Here is a 21,332-nt window from a genome sequence, read left to right as displayed (position 1 = left end):
ACATTTTTTAAAAATCAGCAATTTTTTTTGCGTGTCCTCCATTTTTTAAAAAAGTGTCCTCCATTTGAAACATTTGTCCTACATTTGTCCCAGTTTATTTATTTAATTAATTTTTTTTTTAAAAAATTATTTAATTATTTATCTTTTGGCTTTGGCCTCCGCAACCCGGCCCCCGGCTCAAAAAGGTTGCCTACCCCTGCCCTAGAATTATGCATCTGTAACTTTTTCTGTATTCACTAACATTATGTGTTGTAAAACTATGGCCTGTTACAGACTGCCAAAATAAAGCTGCTTCGGGTCTCTTTGGAGGTATGCTGTTTAAATGATGCATGGGCCCTAAGAGTCCGGAGGTCGCACCAAAGCCACACTCCATTCCTAAGCACTGGAGTGCAGCTTTGGTGCAGCTTCCGGATTCTTAGGATTCATGCATCATTTAAACAGCATACCTCCAAAGAGACCCGAAGCAGCTTTATTTTGGCAGTCTGTAACAGGCCTATGTCTTTAAGAGCCAGCAGCTGGATCAGGTGAAGAACGTCTGTTCAACTTTGGATTGGGGCAAAAGGAGGAGGTTTCCACTCCACTCTCATCAAGGAAGTTGTGACAATCAGAAGTGACACCCCTTTTACAAGGGGGAAATGTGTGGACAGTTTTGTTGGTGTCACTTTGACATGCTTTGTATGTGTAATGGGGCTCCTGCAGACCAGAAAAAAATGCAAGATGAGTCTGATTTTTTTCATCAGTGTAGAAGCATCCCTTGTCCAGAGTTTTGGGGTTTGTTATCATGATTATGCTGATTACACTCAACTCTGTATCTCCCTTCCATATAATTCCATCTACTAAACCATTGGCAGTGGTCAGTAATAGTCTGGATGAATACAAACAGATGGGAGCTTAAACCAGTAAGATAGAAATGATTCCAGTCAGCTGAAAGACAAATCATGGAACAGGCCTTGTACTGGACAGGGTTACATTCCCCCTAAACTTTCAGGTTCACAGTTTCACTGGACTCAGCCCTAGGTAGGTTGCAACAACAGCTAGTATTACTTTTGCAAACTTAACTATAGTGTGCCAGCTTCACCCATTTCTGGATATGTCAGATCTGGCTATGGCTATACATGTCTTGGTTTAATTGACAATTGATTGATTAATTTTATATCCTGCCTTTCTCTAAGAACAGAATGTACTCTGGATCAAAGAAGAAAAATATGTGCCATTTATAGAAAGAAATGAAAATGGATTTCCATCTTCAAGCTATATCTCAAGTAATCAATATTTGTCTAAAAAGAACATTAAAAATTCCTCTGCCATTCAGAAAAACTATGATTTTTTGTTTGTCTTTGCACCGATAAGAGGTAAAAAATTATCTAAATTCATTATTTAGATACATTTGGAGCCATTATTTAGATACATGCCGGGGGACCTAGAAACAGTAGTATACACACTGGTAACCTCTCAACTCGACTTCTGTAATGCGCTCTACACGTGGCTTCCCTTGTGCCTAGTTCGTAAACTTTAATTGGTTCAAAATATGTCAGCGTGACTGGTCACTGGAAAATCTAGACGCAATTGCATAACTCCAATCTTAAAATTTCTTCATTGGCTGCCAATTAGTTTCTGGGCACAGTACAAAGTATTGGTACTGTTTGGTACTTTGATACTCTTCATGGCTTGGGGCCAGCTTGTGGTAGTGCCTTCCTCCATATAATCCACCCAGTACACTCAGGTCCTCTGGGAAAAACCTGCTGCAGTGAAGGAAGATCAGGATGGCTGTGCTTACCCAGAGGACCTTCTCATCTGCCGTTCCTAAACTATGGAATTACCTGCCAGAAGAAATCCATTTTATCACTACTCCTGATGCCTTTAAGAAGGCTGTCAAGATGGATCTCTTCTGGCAGGCCTTCCCTGACTGACTATCCCATTATAGTGATATAATAATATAATTAATTTTATTGATATGTTTTAATACCTGCCAGAAGAAATCCATTTTATCACTACTCCTGAGGCCCGGGAAGCCAGCAGCCCCAAGAGCGTGCGCGCCGGCTTCTAAGGGGCCTCCGGAGGCCCCTTGAAGCCGGTGCGCACATGCACAGCCGGCTGCCGTGCTACTCAGGAGGAGGGTAGCCTTATACAGTGAGTATATGTTAAACTCATTTTTCATTTAAAAAGTTGGGGATCGTCTTATATGCCTGGTCGTCTTATACCCCAGAAAATAGGGTATGTCTATTTTAATTAATTTTAATCTTTTACACCTATGTTCTGAGTTTTAAAGAAGGGAGAGCTGGAATCTTTCTGATATATGCTAAGCCATAGAGACCAATAGGGTATTTCTTTTCCTTTCAAAACTCTTTTCCAATTTAGAAGGATCCAGAAAGACTCCACTTCCACAGACTCTGGAAAAAGACAAAGAAAATCTGATTAATGCTGAACCTTGCAAAGCCAAGATATATAAGAGCTTTGAAAACTTTTCCACAGGTCATTGCCTTCAGAATTTGAAGGCGAACTAGTGTTTTCCCTACAGTAATGCCTGGAGTAAAGGCAGCACTCTTTAGAGCTTAGCATGCCATCAGAGGAAATATGACACCCATGATGTCAAAAGCAAGACTCATGCTATTAATGGAATTCAGGATGTGGTAAACATAAATTTTGAGATAATACCAAGACAAGCTAAAATTTCTGAAGTGCAATTGATTACAGTGAGACTTGAATATGAGTCTGCTATAAATGACCTGAGTTGAAAATGACTTTTCATACAAATTTTTGGATGGAGGGAAACATAAGCATATATCTTTCAGTCTCTTGGTCATCACTTTTTTGTCTTTTTACCATCCAATTTCCTCCTTATAGAAGAAAGAATGAAGACCATACAAGACCAGACAAATCTGATCATTAAACAGCCAGTCAAACAAACATTTGCTTTTCCATCTTAAGGTGGCATCTACTAATTTCCTTTTAAAAGTATGTAACATAGGAATGGACCTACAATTTCCACATATATGTGGTTGAATACTTTTGCTTCAGACAGCATAAAGAACATCCTCTTTGCAAATGTAGGCAAACAGGCTTTATAAATGTTTGAAAGCTCATCTGTCACATCTTAGGATGGCAGTTGTCACCTTTTACCTAAGGTAATTCTGTATCCTAAAAATGTTCATTTGTTAGTTTTTTTGCCAAGGAATTAGGTATGTAGTTATGTATGTATGTATTCCATTACACTTTGTCTGCTTTTTACATACGCTGGCAGGTAAATCAAAGGGTCCATATGTCTAAAACGAAATTTTGTTGCTGGTCAGCTTCTCGTATAACTTTTGAGTGTCGCATGACCGTGTATAACGGTTAATGATGGATGTTCCATTCTGCACACAGCAAAATCTACACCTCAATCTAGGATATAAAGTGCTGAAACCATGAATGTCTACAATTTGAACTGAGGTCCTAATATTATTGGGAAAATGCTATAAATAATTAAGCTTGTTTAACAAGGATATAAACATTTTTAATTTCTTCTTACAAGTTATAATGTATCAGCTAATGCCAACCCTTCCATGACCACTATTTTGAAAAAAAAAAAAAAAGGCCTGTTTAGTTTTAATGAATATAAAGTCTACATTCTGATACAGACTTTTAAATAAATCTATAATTACATTGTACCTAATCATTAGACCCTCTATAGTCAGCCCTTCATATCTGTGAGGGTTCTGTTCTGGACCCACCCCACCCCTGTGGATGCCAAAAATTGCAGGGACCTCAAGTCCCATAGTTTTTCATGGTGGCCATGTGCATGTAACACCATTAGTGACAATGGGGCAAAGCCATCTGTAGATGCTCAAATCCATGGATGTCAAGACTGCTGTTTGGGTGGTTTCTTGTATAAATTTAAACTATGATTACACTTCTACTGCTCTTCCTTCATTGTAATGATTTTAGGAATTAAAACAAGGATAAACTGAGATACTTTGTTGTCTACTACCACTTTTCTTAATTAAACTATTTGTACTAGATCAGTTCTCCATATCCATGGATTGCATGATCCATTCATTTTTTAAAAATTTCCAAAAGCAAACCTTGATTTTGCCATTTTTTATAAGGCACATCATATTGCTATGCCATTGTATATATTGTATATATTGGGACGTGGGTATCCAAGGGGAGTCCTGTAACTAAACCTCAGCAGATACCAAGGACCCACTGTACCATTCACCACAAGCAGAAGTAGAAACATAAATAATCTGAATAAATTACCAGTATGACAAAATAGTTGTTGAACAGTAACCCATACTACGGCCAGCTCATAAAAATGCAGTTATATTTGTTAACCCCTCCAGAAATATAACAGAAAATACACTTTCCTAAAAATCACTGTCTCACACTCAGGGTGGTACTTGGGCATCCACAGGGCGAGGAGTCCCAGAACCAAACTCCAGCGGATACCAAGGGTCCACGCTACTGCAATGAATTCAATGATTTCTCTACTTGAATTGCAAATTGCAGCTATGCAAATTGTAGCAAATCTGCAGCTTTCTATTCTAATAGTGCTGCAATAAAATATTATGGCATTTAAATTTTCTGTATTAAGCAGAATTGAGGAAGAAATCCATACTTGAGGATGGATTTGACAAACCCTTCCCCAAGAGTTCTCCTGAGAACAATGCTATAAAGCCATGCAATATTGAAACAATGCTACTTTTAAGTGCCATATTGCTGTCTAAAAAGACAACAAGAATTCCTGCTGTCATTCAGTGGCATTCCAGTCTGGGGTGTCACCCGGTGCAAGGGACAAGACTTCAGTGGTTCCAGGGGGCAGGACCAAAAGGCTGTGCCCTCTTCCTCCTTCCTGGTGCTGCTTTAGTTGTGAGTAAAGTGGCACTGGGTAGGGGGGTGGAGTGCTCCAGGCCCTCTTTTTCTCTGCTCAGCATCATTTTATTCATGAATAAAGCAGCACCGGGCAGATAGTTGTGGGGTGCTCGGCCAGGTGTCACCCCTCTTCTGGAGTGTTGCCCTATGCAGGCCACACCACCACACACCCTCTAGTGATACCACTGTTGTCACTTTTTAAAAAGAAAAAACATACAGTGAGTGACATAGCAGGTATCCACTCATACACACATCTTTGATAGTTTTCTGTGTTTTTTTCGGGCTATGTGGCCACATTCTGAAATAATTTAACAGGTGGTCCAAGGGACTCAGTAGATGCAAAAACAGCCTCGAAGGCAAAACTTTGCACCGAGAACTGCACTTCAACTGTCTCAGATAAAAGTGAATAATTGGTTGTGTTCCGGTCCCTAGGTATCATGGCTAGGGTCTCTGTCCTGATGTGAAAACATACTATCACTCTTTTATTACAAAGTTTCAACAAATTATGTATTCTTGGAAACACAGACCACATGCCAGCAAATCACATGCTATGGCTCATAAAGCAGCAAATCTCATCTAGATTATTGTTGACAAAAAATAAAACAAAGAAGTAATCCACAGCCATTACTGAGGCTTCCAATAATGCTCATTTGATACGTTGCAGGCACTAATTACAGATTAAGGACTGTTTTCTGTGCTGAAATATTACTAAGTGAAATTCATCAGATCTGAGATCTAGGTTCAAACTGTGCTAAATAGGTCTATAGCATGTTTTTTGTTTTCTTGGTTGCACCCACAGACTACATTCTGTATTCTATAACAGTACACTGTAAAGTGTATTAGAAAATGTAACATTTTAAGGAATCTTCTTGTTGTTGTACTGTGCCTTCAAGTCATTTACGAGTTAGGGAATCTTAAGGCAAACCTACCACAGGGTTTTCTTGGAAAGAATTGTTCAGAGGGGCTTTCCCTTTACCTTCCTCTGAGGCTGAGAAAGGAACCAAGGAACCTTACAGAAAATAAATTAAATCAGTGGATAACACAAGTAATAATTAGCAATAGCAATAGCAAGTACATTTCTATACCACTTATCAGCGCACTTAAGCACTCTCTAAGTGGTTTACAATGTGTAAACTAATTGCCCCCAACAAGCTGGATACTAATTTTAGTGACCTATGGAAGAATGCAAGGCTGAGTCTACCCTGAGCCACTGACTGATATTGAACTCACAGCCTTGTGGTTTCTGTGTGAGTGAGGGCTAATTAATTCATTTATTAATGGATCAAAAATACTGAATATAAAGCCTGTTCAATCGACTGAAACAATTTTTAACCCATAACATTCTCTGTGAAACTCTATAATGAGCTCTTTTGGCTGAAATAGATAATAACTTCAAAAGAATCTAGAACTACTAACCTTTACAAACATGAGGTCTCAAAGACAGAATGGTGCAAGCTGCTTAGTTTTTTCAAAGTGATGATAAACCATTAATAGAATGGAATATTCTACATGCCGTTGCATGACCAGGGCTATTACATTATTACCAGAACATTTAATGAAATATGTAAGGATAATGTACTATTTGTCAACAAATGTAGAACAGAAATACATTACCTAACAAAAATTCTTATTTAACATTCATTAGCAAAAGTGGTAGACACTGCATAGAAAATAGAAATATACTGAAATTGTACATTTAGGCCTGAATACAATGGCTAGTCCTAGCTGGAGTAGACCTACATATTCAATTGCTGTATTTATATAAATCACCCAAATTTACTAGTTACTTTCACAAGAACTAGCAATTGGATGAAGGCCTTGCAAAGATAAATTTTTATATGATGAGCTTGGGAAACTGGCATATTTTCATGTTTGTGACAGCATGGAGGCACTGCTTTTATTTCATCTTATTAGCATTTATGTGCTGATGCAGCAAGACTTAATGTTTGCTTATAAGTAACTGCATAAAGAATCATAATTGTATGTTTCTTCAAGAGATATATTTTGCTGAAAGGGTGAAGTTATTTCACTTTTTAAAAAGAAATAGTATGTAAAGTCATAGATAAAATTTTCCTTTTCTATTGCACACACTTGTGTAAACAGTATGTATGATATCGATTATTGCATATATAAAGGTTGAATTGTGTTCATTATCTTTTATTCCTATAAAACAGTCTGCCAGAGAGCTCTTGTGTCTCTCACCTTACTAGTGGTTTACATGGTTTAAAAGTTGCTTGACATTAGAAAGGGTCCTGTTGGTGGTGTATGCCCATCTAAATGTAGTTTAAGCATGCATGTGTGTCTTTTTGGATGAGGCATAGGGACTTATTCTCTAGACCCTTGCATCCCATCCTAAACTTTTCCCCTAGCGGCTATCAAACCAACACAATGAAGATGCAGCTGGTCTTGGCTCAGAGAGAAAGAAAAAGAAGGAAGATTCTATTCCTAAATTTTAGATGGGGTGCTGAAATTTAGGATGGGATGGGATGCTAGAGGATAAATACCCGTGCCCTATCCAAAGACACACACACATGCTTAAACCACATTTAGAAAGGCATATGCCACTAACAGGACCCTTTCCAATGTCAAGCACCTTTTAAACCTTGTAAACCACTAGTAAAGTGAGAAAAAAAGAGAACTTAATACTACATTTTTCCCCAATATGGCAGAAAAATACACTTATCTAGTTCTCTATACAAATAAATAATTTTTTGGAAAAACACTTCAACAGGTAAGAGTACTATTTATACGCTGCCCACTGAGCTCCGCTCGACTACCACCCTGGCCCAATTCAGAAAGGACCTGAAAACCTTCCTGTTCCAACAGGCATTCCCCAACTAAAATCCTGTGGGCCTCCCTCCTCTTTCGTGGCCAAGAGGTTGGGCTAATGGGGCATTTTAGCCTGTTTTTTTTTATTGTAATTGGTTGTTTGATTTGTATTGTATTTATTCTGTTTTTAACTATTTGCTGTAAGCCGCCTTGATCTTGGGAAGGAGCGGGGTACAAATAAAAACTTTATTATTTATTTATTATTGATGAAAGCTTTAGCAGCTTTCTTAACTATTTCAATATATTTACAAACTACATCAGATTATAATTGATCAAATGTTCAAATATTAATTCTCTGAATTCTCTATTTCTTTAATGTAATTCTTAAAACCCTTTTGCCTGCAACTATTAACTCTATTTTCTTTCATGTTAATTTAATGTAATATGGCCACTATCTATATCAGGGGTGGGTAAAGTATGGTCCATGAGCACATGTAGCCCCCAGGGCCATTTTTTTAGTTGCCAGGGCCCTTCAAGGGTCAATTTCCCCCCCAAACCTTTTAACTTAACAAAACAAAACAAAACAAAACAAAAGGAAGAGCCCCACAAAATGGGGTGTGTAGAGGGCATCTCGACATGTTTGGTCCCCTCCTCCAAGTCAAAACAAAATTTGTGATACTTTTCAAAAAGTTTTTTTGGACTCAAAATGCTCTCCAAAGGTCTAGGAAGACCCCCAAAACATGGCCTCATGTCCCATAGGAGGTGTTTCGAGGCACAAAAAAATGATTTTCTTTTTTGCAGGTCTCCCATAGTTGCCCACCTCTGATCTATAAAGTATAAGAGTAATTTATCCTTTAAGTGGTGTCTAAACTCAATGAACGAAAACAGTAATCTTTGGGATTTTTCACCAGGATTATTTGAGAATAGTGTTAAGGCATTATAGAAAAAGAAAACATTATTTGGGGAAAATGTAAACAATAAATTTTGGCAACTAGGTACTAATTCAATACAACTTCAGAATATATGTGTGAAGTTACTATATAAACTATTTTGTGTGAAACTGACATATTTAATAAAGCCACAAATTCTGGAAACCCTAGAATATTGGAAGTTTGAAAAAACAAGCTTTCTGGCAGATAAAGATTCCTGGCAAGCATCCTAGAAATGCTGCTGTTCTCAAAAGTAAGTGATAATTTAAACCAACAGTCAGCTCACATTTTTTTGAACTTTATTAAAGTTAGCAAGATGGTACTGTACAGTATCTTCAGCTAAATTCTTATGGTGAAAACCGCTCCATACTTTTGGAAAGCACTCATGTTATATATGGGTCAATACTTTACACAATTCATGAGAATGCTTGAAGAAAGAGAAATGTAGCAGAAAGAGCAAAAGGCAAAAGCAAATAAAAACCTACTTTAATTTCTCCACAGGAAAAATGTAGACAGAAATTAATTAAACAAATGTACTACTTTCCACATATAAACCATTTACTGTTGCTTGTTAATTGAAATCTGAATCATTGAAAAGAGATGGAAAGACTGGTTCTGTAACTTTGAACTTATATTACATGTTACTGAGTAGTCTTGGAACTGTTTACAACTCAAGGGTCCATAAGCAGCTCTTTGTTTACAACATAAATGGTCTCTATAATCCAGGGGTTCCCAACTTTTCTGACTCACACAGCCCTTTTTAAAATCAGTTTCTATGACGGAGCCCCTAAGAGACCTACCCTATGCCTTATAAATTAATGGTGTTTAGGAGTAGTGTTACTGGAGGAGGGGGGGGGAGGAGGAAGACTGGATAGATTGTAATTTTCCTGGAGTGGCCATGGAGCATGTGAGAAGTGCACAAGGAGCCCTAAGGGCTCCTCAGAACACAGGTTGGGAACCGCTGTATATTCTGTCAATATTTGCAAAACAGAATGTGTAATAATGACATTCTTGACCTTTTCCATCAAAGTAACATGTATAAAGTCTAATAGTGATTACTGACTGGAAAAAGGTAATACAGTTCTTAATAAATTCATCAGAATTACTATAAGAAAACTCTCTTGTAAAAAAGTATCTTCTTGAAATTCAAGATCTTGTAAAATGTCAGTAGTATTTGTCAATTCCATTCAGGATATACATAAGTAAAATGCAGGTTCTGCAAGGACTAGCAATAAAGGGAAAAAAGGAACAATATTATAAAGGCTTTCTTTATATAAAAAAATGCAGAGCTAATAATAATACTGATGAGTGAGCATGACAAGCTTCTTGGGATATTGTCTGGAAATGATTTCCTTTTAACTACAGTATATAGTCATTTCATTTGGGACATATGCAGTGAGGGAAAAATGTAGCACTCGGAAGAAGCAGGTGGTTATAGTTCTCTGGCAACTACATGATCTCAGAAGCTATATGAACACTGTTTTGTTTTGTTTGTTTTTTATTTCCTGAGCATACCATAATCTCCATACGAAAAACTATCATATTCAGGAAAAGGACTAAATTGGACTTTTCTTCAATAAGATGATGTTGTACGGACAGGCAGATTTCTATAAAGGAGGAGTTTCAGTCCTTCATCTGCACTGAGAAGATATGTTGTTGTAAGATGTCAGGTTTCATTCTATTTTGTAATGGTTTGGCTTGGCTCAAGATGGATGCTCTTTTGCTCTATAACATACTTGAAAGCACACTGAAATATGAAACACCAGAATTTAAACCCTTGAAAAATGTTTCCATATGGCAATTTCTTAGCATAAGGTCTGTGGCTTCTAGAACTGCTCACCATGTGGATGCTCCACATTTTTGAGATTCCCCAAACCAGTGCCATCTGTTGCCAGGATCCTCTAGTGGAGAAGTAGAGATACTGTATGTAGTGTGTATAACCAATGTACTATACCACAGTATTTGTGGCAATCTCTACATAAAGACTATATAAAATAAATTTTCATTCATAATTCACTATGAACCAGAGGCTTCATCCAATGAGCATCACATATGTAAAATTTATATGAGGGGAGAACACAAGTACATTTCTTTACTTCTCTTAAACAAAGGAGAATCCATTTGCAACATTCAGTGAGAGTCCATGCCATGAATAAGCAATTGTAAAGCACACTGAGAACACACAGACTATCAGCAAAAAAACTAATTCTGAGAGAAGATAATGGATTTACTTCTTATCAGCGCAAAAACAAACAAAAGTATATAGATTTTCTGAATGGTAGAGGGTTTTTGTTGTTCTTTTTAAGACAAATGTTGATTGCATGGCATATAGTTTAAAGATAGAAATCCATTTTCAGTTCTTTCTGTAAAAAGAGGAATAATTTTCTTCTTTAATCCAGAGTATATTTTTGAGGGAATGCAATTGTGTCCATAATGAGAATACCTCTTTGAACTCATTTTAAGAGAAAACCTGAAACTGCTCATGGCAAATAAGGAAAAAAAATATTACTACTCGATGTTAATTGTAGAACTAGACATCGGCTTGTTACAGACCCTTTTAAGCCACGTTAACACCATTCTGCCCTTCACATTATGTAATTTACAAAACTCTATGAGAGATAATGAATCTTGTGGACTTGTGCACATACTGTTGAGAAGGGATGCGGGAAATGCAACAATGTTCAGCATTTAAAGAGTTAAACATGTCTTAGAGTGAGACTAAGGGCAATGTGTGAATTGCCCCACTTTTTGGCACATTTGCATCAATGCTTAATTGTCTTCACTTTCCTGTACAAATTCACATCTATTCAACCTCCCTCTACTGAAAATGTGCAGCCATGTGAATCCATGTGAAGCAGACAGACATGTTTAAAAATGTACATTCTCATGAATACTTGGATAAAAATTGTAATTTCTTTTTGTGTGGAAGTTTTTTTTTTTTTTGCCCCCTCATCTGCAAAAAGCCTGAATTCCTCCAAATTATCTATGGTGCGGTACAGAGTGCCAAAAAGAAGCGCCTCCCCAGCGCCTCTCTTTGCTCTGCAGGAGCACCACAGCAAACAAATTGTGTGCCGCTGCTACGGAGCAAAAAAGGAGCGCCCGGAAGCGGCTCCTTTTTCTGGTGCTGCTGCAACACAGCAAAGCACCAGAGATGTCACAATGATGTCGCAGCTGCACCGCCCTGTTTGGAAGCGGCGCAGCTGCAACATCATTGTTACGCACCCTGTCTGGTGGGCGTGCTGCAGTTGTGGTGCCCTCGTCACATGCAAGGGTTGCCAGGTGTTTGGGCGCTCCACCCACCAGGCAACCCTCACACATGACGAGGGTACTGCAAAGGCCCGTCAATTCCGGGCCTCTGCTTCCTTGGTGTCTGAGAGCCTATTGAGAGACGGTAAGCACTTATTATCATCACATCACAACCTCTCTTAGACTGATATTCTTAGGGATCCATTCACCTCTTTTCTTACTCCTTTTTGTTCATTCACTGCTCCAAAAGTAAAATTAATGTAACTCTCTTTCTGTTGTAGTTTATCCTTTCACCCTTAGAGAATTTTCCTATTTCTAACATAACACCTATAATAAAGTTTAGTTTATTTCCTATAGCCATTGCTACTAATGCTCCTTAATCACAGTAGCTAGGTGATAGGAGTATGCACTCTCTGACAATTGTATCAGTTTTTCTCCGTGGGTCCCATTTTGCCATGAGTCACATGAGTTTTGATTTAGTATTATGTTGCCCACTTCTGGGGAAAATTTCTCTTGGGGGAACTTGGGAGCTATGGAGAAAAAAATAAACCACCTCTCATTATGTTCAACACTCTGCACAACTGCAAATATCTACATAACTTTTTAACTTCAGTGCAAATCAATAGATATTTGCATACACCATTACATTCCATTTAAGTAAATTTATGTAATTACTGAATCAAAAGTGTTTGGATACTGTTTGACTTAAGACGTCTTTAAGATATTACATTTAAGCATTATTACAAGAATGGAAATAAACTCAGTTTATGCTATTCAAACATGTTATTCTGGAAAACACAACCACATATTTGTATTGGAGGATAAAACTGATGTGTGTAAAATTGATGGAATCAGGGGAGCATTTTGGGGGCTGTGAATGCTATGAAAAGTTGTTTAAAATTAAGATTACAGCCCGCAAGAGGGAGGTTGCCTTTGCCTGACACTGAGGGTGACAGAGTGTGACTTGCCCAAGGTCACTCAATGGGTTTCCATGGCTGAACCGGGATTTCAACAGTCTCCAGAGTTCAAGCCAATATATGATATATTGGATCTCTGGGGCCTACTCTGCTTGGAACTAAAATTGGATTTAGTCTTTTCATGCATTCTTTAAGGCAGGGGTTCAAAATAACCAAGTTGCCTTTCCCCAATAATAAAGTATATAAAAAGTATAAAGTATTAAAATCCCAATCCTTTTTGGTTCCCTGAGTCCTGTTATTTTCCAATCTCCTTCTATTCCTCATTTCTATTTGACTAATAGTCTATTAGCTATGGTTTGGGGTTCTTTTTTGGCTATTTTAGATAATTTCAATTTATCAACTTTCCATGTGTTGTTTTCTGAACAGTAATGTAACCTCCCTTACTTGTATCTTAACATGTGATATAATTTTGCAAGTATGGGATAGTACGGACTGGCACTTTGTGCCAACCTGACTGGCACTTGGTGCCATCCTGACCGCAAACAAGGGCTGTGGCAGGGCGGAGTGCTCACATGCTCCCAAACCCTGTTGTGCACCCTGGGCGTCATCTTGGCACACGCCCATCCAGATGGTGCACACCATAATGATATCCCTCATGCACAGCATCCAAACGGCGCTGTGCACGAGGGGTGTCATAGCCCTGTAGTGGCGGAAATAGGAGTTGCATTTTGTGGCTTCTTTTTCCACCAGGTTGGGGGTGTGGTGTGCAGTGGCCACATCCCCAACCCCTAAGTGTAGAAGGGAACTTCAAAGATTCAGCAAGAACATCATGACCTTACTTTTTGAAATAAAACTCCCAGAATCTCCAGCCATCATGTTCATCATGCTGGTTTGGGAAGCTGTGATCTAAATTAGTACATTTTGCAAGTTCTGGCTCCAAGCCTTACAGTTTTAAACAGGAATGTTCCTGTTCCTAGGGTTCCTAAATTATTCACAGAAAATCAAATAGCTGACCCAAACGATGTTTTCCAGCCTTACTTCTGAATGGTAAACCTACTGTTCTTGCTTTTAAGCTCTTTAGTGTAAGCATCAAGACTTGAAAACCAACAAAACTATCTAGAAAATTGACATTTTTGCTCAGACTCTACCAAACTTGAAATCGTGTTGATTTTCTTGACAATCACAAAGAGAAGGACTAAGAGAAGGTGTGTCAAAATAACTTGTAACAAACATAGTAAAGTCCAGATGCATGTGTCTCAAAAATAAGTCATGAGGAACACAAACAAAACAGAAGAATCACAGCAATTAAACTGAGGGTCAAAATGGTATGACATCATTGTCTGCTTTCCAGCCAGGAAAGGAAGCAAGGGATTATCTTAAGAGTGAACATCTGGAATGTATATATAAAGCCAGTGACAGATTTTCACACATACTCATTCACTGAGTTCCACTAGCATGTTATAGTACAATACAAACAGTAGTCCTGTGATCTTTTTTGCTATATGCATATTACAAGTGGTTACAAGAAACAGTTCTCTTAAATGGGCAATACATCTCAAGCAGAAGAAATGTCCAATATATATTTGTGTTTGATCAGGCTCAAGCAATAAAATGATGACCTCAAAAATCTGAAAAATCAAATAAATGTGCTACTGCCATTAAAACTACAGTGAACAGCAAAAAGGCAAAATTGTTACAAATGGGTCTTTCAATGGGAATATGAAGTAATAAAGAAAATGCACCCTTTTAAAACTCTTCAAGTATTTATGTTACTAACAGCATATTTCTTAAGAGCACTGGGGTAAGAAATGCCTTCATTTTCCATTCCCATGATGGAACATAATTCTTTTGACACACTGAAAAAAAATCATATTTGAAATACTTCAACAGTTTAGTAGAAATCCAACAATCAAAACTGAGAGACTTTCCTAAGTTGGTAATGCAAGTTCCAGCAGTGATTATTTATGGGTGCAATGACACTACTGTATAAAAACTTCAACTTTAATTTTTTTTACCTTTTATTCTTAGAATATAATTCATACCTTGAACTGTTAAAGTGGCTGATGCTTCTGCCTTTCCAACCATATTTTCCGCAACACAAGTATAAGAACCCATGTCTTCTGCTGCAACTTTCCGGATTTTCAAAGTGTGGTCGTCACGAATTTCATATCTAAAGAAATCAGAAACCACCGATTATAAAAAAAAACAATGGTCCCATGTTTTGGAGTGTTCTCACCTCCAGTGATTTCTGACGAAAGCCCCTTAAGAAGGCTCTGAACAGGCAGTCTCTGCTGCTCAGCCTTCTCCTGAAGAGAAAGCCAGGCAGTGGAGGAGGAGGATGGCCAAATGCTTGCCAAGCAAGGCTCTTCCACCATCCAGCTGGGTTGTTGGGGAAATCAGTTCTGCCTAGTGACTTACCACAAAAGCCTTTTCTTATTAAGGTCAAAATACATTAGCCTTTTTAATAGAACCAAATAGACAGCTGACCATCTCAGAGCGCTTGGAGCTTGTCTCCTTACTATCTTCTGCTTTCAATGTGCTTTTCAGTACTCTCTTTTCTGCTCTCATAACAACATGTCTCGTATAAGAGATGGATACACTATTCTACTCACAGGGAAAGGTCATCTCCTCTCAGAGCTAATATATTTTGAAATGTTATTCATCTACTTTGTTATTTCTAACTGTGTGAATGACAGCAAAATTAGGTTATTTTTCTCACATAAAAATGTTGGTTTTGTTTATGCAACTTTACGCTATTATTTCTTTCTGTTCAGGTTTTACCAAAAGAGAATTCCATCATAATTGAAGAACAAAAAAAGATTAGTGAGATCATTATGATTACTCTATATCTGCAGTAATGCTCTTCTACCTTCTATATAGAATGAGCAAACCAGTGTCTATGCAAATAATTAACAGACACAACTCTGATCTCAGACGTTTAACAATCAGTGCAGGAATATTTCAACCAACCAGGAGAAAGATGTTGCCATAGTTGAATAAATGCATTTCAGTGGGATACGACAATAGGAAACCACTGAATGTGAATTTCTTAAGTGTTTCAGTTGTATAATCTGTAAACTTAGATAAGGGTTTCTCATCACACTGTATGTATTAATTAGATTGTTAAACCTTGATGTCTGTGTTACCTAACGCTAACAACTGTGTTTGTGAATGGTCACTGCAATTTCCATAATTACTTCTGACTTTATTTTCTGCATTTCATCTTCACTGTTTACAACAACTACAAATGTCAGTTATGTGCATATATAACTCACACTGCACTCCACAAAAGCTTATGACTATTCCCATGGGGTCTAAATACCCTAAGGGCACTAGATGCTCTCTCATTGTGGAAGCTATGCACAAACATCCCTGGATAATACTTGGGATAGGAGATGGCCAATGAATACCAGGTGATGTAGGATATATTTCAGAGAAAGGAACTGGCAAAACCACCTCTTCATGGGGTCACCATAAGTCAACAGGAGACTCCAAGGCCCACACACAATACATTTCTTACACTTTTAGGTATTATAATAGGTACAACACAAAAGCAATGAAAACTTGTTCGTTTTGCTGGACTACAGGAACACCGCTATCCCCTTCAAAAAACAAACGCACAGTATACTAAAGATCAATACCATAGGATAACTTAAAATTAAAAAAAAAGATAAATGAAGTCTACTGAACCTTGCTTTAGGTAGTTCTCCATCATCTTTGCGCCACCTTACTGTTGGCACTGGATCACCACGTGCCTCACAGTTAAATTCTGCACTATCATCTGCAGTTACGGCCAAATTACTGGGTCTTTTCACAAATGATGGCCTTTCTACAGTAAACAAATGGGATAAGAAAAGAGATTAGAATGAGAGAAATCAGAGAAAAATGATAATATAAGTTCCAAAATGCAATTGTTTAAATTGAAAGCTGAAAATATCTATTTCTAAATTAAAATCATGATCCAAAACACACTTCAGAAATAATCCAGTTTGAGACCATTTTAACTGACTGGCTCAATTGCTAGGGAATTTTGGGAAGTGTAGCTTTGGGAGACATTTAGCCCTCTCTGTCACAGAGTTCTGGTGCCACAATAAAGTACTATTCCCAGGATTCCCTAACAGTGAGCCAGTACAATTAAAGCAGTCTCAAACTGGATTATTTCTGCAGTGTATTTTGGGCCCATGACAATTTAACTTAATAAGTGGAAGATAAATTCCTGAAAAACAAAATTTCCTTTTTAATATGTCAGCATCAGAAAACTGACACGAACCAGAAACTGTAGCTAAACACCACACTACTCAGTATGTAAATGAATCAGTATTACTTGATCAAATCATTCAAATGCCCACAAAACCATATACATGGAGACTAAGCATGTCTGCTTGTAAAGAAAAAAATTGTGGTCCTGTTCCTGCTTTTCCTATTCTCCTCTGTCCCGGTCACAAGCAGATGGAGATAACCAGGTCTGGGAGGAAGACTACCCCCCTTCCCTACTAACCCAACCACTGAAGAAAAAACAGATTCAGATTATTTGTTTTTATTATGTTTGCTGGATTATTGTACTGAATTGCAGAATGTTTTCTTTTACTGCCTCTTACATTTCTTAGGTTGAGGGACAAAAATACTTTTAATAAACAATAATGGACAGCAAAGAATTGTTTCTTTAACTGGGCTTGATAACACACTGCAGTCCTGTTAGATTTAATGTACCTATTGATCTATGAAACATTTCAGCCAAATTTCTACTTTACTTTTAAATACTCCCAAGCATTTTTAAAGTGTTTGATTGCTGTCTTCTTTTTTAAAATTTTTGACTTTCTTCATGTTTCCATTCCAATTTCTTTTCCTCCCCTGTACCATCAGGTTTGAGAGATTAAAATAGGACTAGGCATCTTTAACACATGTAATAATAATTATTTATTTATACCCCACTCTTCAGCCAAAGGATATCACATATATGTTGAATTGGAAAGCACTAACATTGATTCCAATTAGTTTGCATCATTTATTGTCTCCTACATTTATCATTAAATCCAGAACTGCATTTCTGTAGCTGATTTTTTTTACCAAATGTTACAGCACAGTTGTTCTATTCTTGGATTTCCATATGATTATAGCTCCCATAATCCCAGACTACTGGCTATGATGACTGAGGATAACGGGAGTTACAGTCAGGTACTCAAGATAAACCATGCACTAAAAGAGTTATTTGGTTGTTTTGTCTCTCTGTCACAACCAGAATACATATTTATCCATCCTTAAGGCAATGTTCAGCTTAAGAAGTCTGTACTCTCTTATTGTTTAAAATATTCTTATTGATTAAAGATCTTAGAGTTGAAGCTTCCTTTACCTAAAACTGTGAGCTCTGCCACTTCACTTTCTCTTTCTCCCACCATGTTTGTTCCAACACAGACATATTTGCCAGCATCATTCTTCCTTGTGTAAGTGATCATCAGCTTTCCTCCTCTGATCTAGAACAAGAAATACATCAAGTGCAGTCAATTTATTTCATATAATTTATTCACATAACCTGAATCTGCTAACAATATTATAATTATATTTCTAAACACTTTCTAGAAGTTTGTTCCCTTTCCATCATATCAATAAAAGCATTAGAGAGTTGCCACAAAGTTGCAGTGCCATATTATCATGTTTAAATCCTTGGAAGATGGGAGCCCAAATAACAGAGTTGGCCATTCTGTACCCCTGCACTAGATTTCAAAACAGTGACCACACATTTCACTGTCTACTTGAATTATGTCTAAGTTAAGAGCAAACAAATATTATTAGAAATTCTATCAATGAATAGAAATTTATGATTTGATTGTAAGTTACCAAAAGTTTACTTCATTAAAAAGATATATTTGAGTGTACTAAAATTTTAAAAAACAAATGGAAACCTTTCAATAAGGAGAACCTTTTGAAGACTAGCTGATATACTTATCTTAAAATACAAGGATTTTATATATTCATTATAGAACATCAAAGAAAATCAATTCAATATCAGGAATGCCCCTGTTCATAAAACAGTGCATTTCACAAAGCAGCCTGTGCGTTAAAATTGAAAGGCTCTTACTTTCATTGGAAAGGGTCTTACACACATTGCAAATTACTAGAACATGTTCCTCTATCCCATAAACCAAACATTAGTTCTGTCCCTTGGTTTGGATTCATCTCAGCCTGATATGCTAGTGAAATTGGTTTGGTGCTACAGTTATACACTGAGTAGGTTTCAACCTTAGACTCCTTCCTACCCCCCCCCCCCCCATCCTAATCTTATCTAACCTTAACTAAGAAAGCACTTGGGGAAATCCCACAGGTGTGGAAATACCAGACTTTAGGAAAAAAATCAGATGTGTTCTTTTACAATCAGCAGTTGAAATGGTAAGTATGGCGGGTTACAAACGGCCCTCAAGGGGCCGTTTTTCCGCCGCCGCCATTTGCTGTGTAGGGAAGCCCCAGCTGCCAGACCGCGAGGCTTCCCCGTGCAGCAAAAAAGGAGTGGCGAAATGCCGCTCCTTTTTGGAACGCGGAAGTGGCGCCGCGAGGGGTGGAGTGCGCCCTTGCGACGTCACTTCCGCCGCGACACGTCTGGACGCACAGCGTCCAGTACGTCAAAATGGTGGCGCCCATGTGGATGGGCGCCGTGAAAAAGTACGCGCTCCGCACGTACTGGGAGGAAGGGCCGTCAGGAAGGTAAGAACCTTCCTAACCCTAATACGGCCCTTCCTAACCCTAGTACGCGCGGAGCGCGTACTTTATGGCGGTTTGTAACCCGTCAATGTTTCTGATTTGTACCTCTTCAAATTACAGTTAAACATCAAAGCCCTATACACCTTTAGCATACTGTTAATATAATGCAAGTGGAGTTTATATGGATCTCACAAGCACAACTATTGTACAATGGGCATCATGGCTTTGTTCAGCAGTCAATTAGTTCTCCACCTAAATCAAAAGTGTTTGAGAAAACTGTGTGCTTTCTTGTGAAATATCTGGCTGCACTAGAGACAAAGGTGCAAAACAGACTAGTGTAAAAAGCTGGCTTCTGGGCATTTTGGGGGCATAAACACAACATGGTGAACAGATGACACATGCCCCCAAGATACCTGGAAGCTGGCTTCAAGCCTGCTGGCTGCCCAGGCATGGGTCGGCTTCCATGAGCTCTGGCGATGTGGTGTTTACATACCGCACACCACTAGAGCACCTTAAAGTGGGCTTCCAGCTGTAGTGATAGGTAAACGCTGGCTTTTTGCTAGCTCAAAAAGGAGTATCTGTTTGCTACTCCTTTTTTGGCCAGCAAAAAGGTGGATTGGGGTCATGGTGTGTGGTTGCTGCAGCTCCAATCTGCTTTTAGAAAGGACAGCTTAAAGCCACCCCTGGGTTGGGGGGGTGTTTTATCACTAAGTTGTAGCTGTTGTTAATATCCCACCTTTTTCCCAATAGACACTCAAGGTGTTTAACAACATTTTAAACGCGTTATATTTTATATGACTGCCAAGAAAATTTAATTGCTTCTCTACCAATTTTATGTTAGAGTATTGCTCCAACAGTTCATATTTATGAATTCTCTCTCTCTCTCTCCCTCTCTCTCTCTCTCTCACACACACACAAATGCATATATCATGATGAACTCTACGCTACATTCCTTTCCTCACTTTAGGCTTTTATGTGAATTGGCCATTTAAAGAAGCATTAATTATACCACTATACCAGGGGTAGGCAACCTGCGGCCCGTGGGCCGGATGCGGCCCGGTAAGGTCTTGGGACCGGCCCCAGCCTGGTCCTGCCGCCGATTGCCACCGGGGCCTTTGGGGGGAAATTGTCTATAGAAGCCTCAGAAACATGCATTTATATTAACATTTTTTTAAAAATCAGCAAATTTTTTCGCATGTCCTCCATTTTTTTTAAAAAAAGTGTCTTCCATTTGAAAATTTTGTCCTACATTTGTCCTGGTTTATTTATATATTTAATTTTTAAAAAAATTATTTAATTATTTATTTTTTGGCTTCGGCCCCCCAGTTGTCTGAGGGACAGCAACCCGGCCCCCGGCTCAAAAAGGTTGCCTACCCCTGCACTATACAGTATAATTCTGAATGCATCCAGGTAACTGTATAGAGAACAGCTACTACATATCATACAAATATGTAACCCTGAATGCACTAAATCTCATCTGATGTCTGAAGATAATTAGAGTTGGTGCCTGTTCATGCTTGGATGAGGTCCACCAAGTACAGTAATACTGGGACCTCTAAGTAACGCTAGGAAATAATCCTGCCTGAGGTCCTTGAGAGAGACTGAGATGATAGTAGAGAGCTAGATGGAACAGCTGCTTCACTCATTATAAGGCAGTTCTCTATGTTTGTTTGTTACAGAGTAAAGCTCTCACAGACTGAAAGAGGATAATTTTGAAACAGATTTAGCACTGGCAGGAGCCCAGCCAAATGCTTCATGGATCCTCTGTGGCACATAAAATTCCTAAAAAATGACTGGCCCAGTGGGCAAGAGGAATGGTGGATAACCTCTGAACCTTACAAAGGCAGTACTCCCTTATCCAAAATGTTTGGAACTAGAAGTGTTTTGGATTTTGGAATATTTGCATTTACATATTGGGATATCTTGG

General features: G+C 38.2%; 1 protein-coding gene across 6 annotated transcripts in view; it reads right to left on the bottom strand.

The window, feature by feature from the left end:
- ROBO1 (roundabout guidance receptor 1) overlaps positions 1 to 21,332 on the bottom strand; it is a 688,267-nt gene that overhangs the window by 114,745 nt on the left and 552,190 nt on the right. For all 6 annotated transcript variants that reach the window (XM_042458015.1, XM_042458018.1, XM_042458017.1 and 3 more), the window contains 3 exons: positions 18,063 to 18,183; positions 16,403 to 16,541; positions 14,755 to 14,882 (listed from right to left, as the gene is read on the bottom strand). In XM_042458015.1, coding sequence (XP_042313949.1) covers positions 14,755 to 14,882; positions 16,403 to 16,541; positions 18,063 to 18,183 — 388 coding nt within the window. The remainder of the gene's footprint in view (positions 1 to 14,754; positions 14,883 to 16,402; positions 16,542 to 18,062; positions 18,184 to 21,332) is intronic.

This window comes from Sceloporus undulatus, chromosome 3, assembly GCF_019175285.1.
Source record: "Sceloporus undulatus isolate JIND9_A2432 ecotype Alabama chromosome 3, SceUnd_v1.1, whole genome shotgun sequence".
Taxonomy (NCBI): Eukaryota; Metazoa; Chordata; class Lepidosauria; order Squamata; family Phrynosomatidae; genus Sceloporus; species Sceloporus undulatus.
Note: the sequence above shows the minus strand (reverse complement) of the source record. Positions and strands in the feature narration are given on the sequence as shown.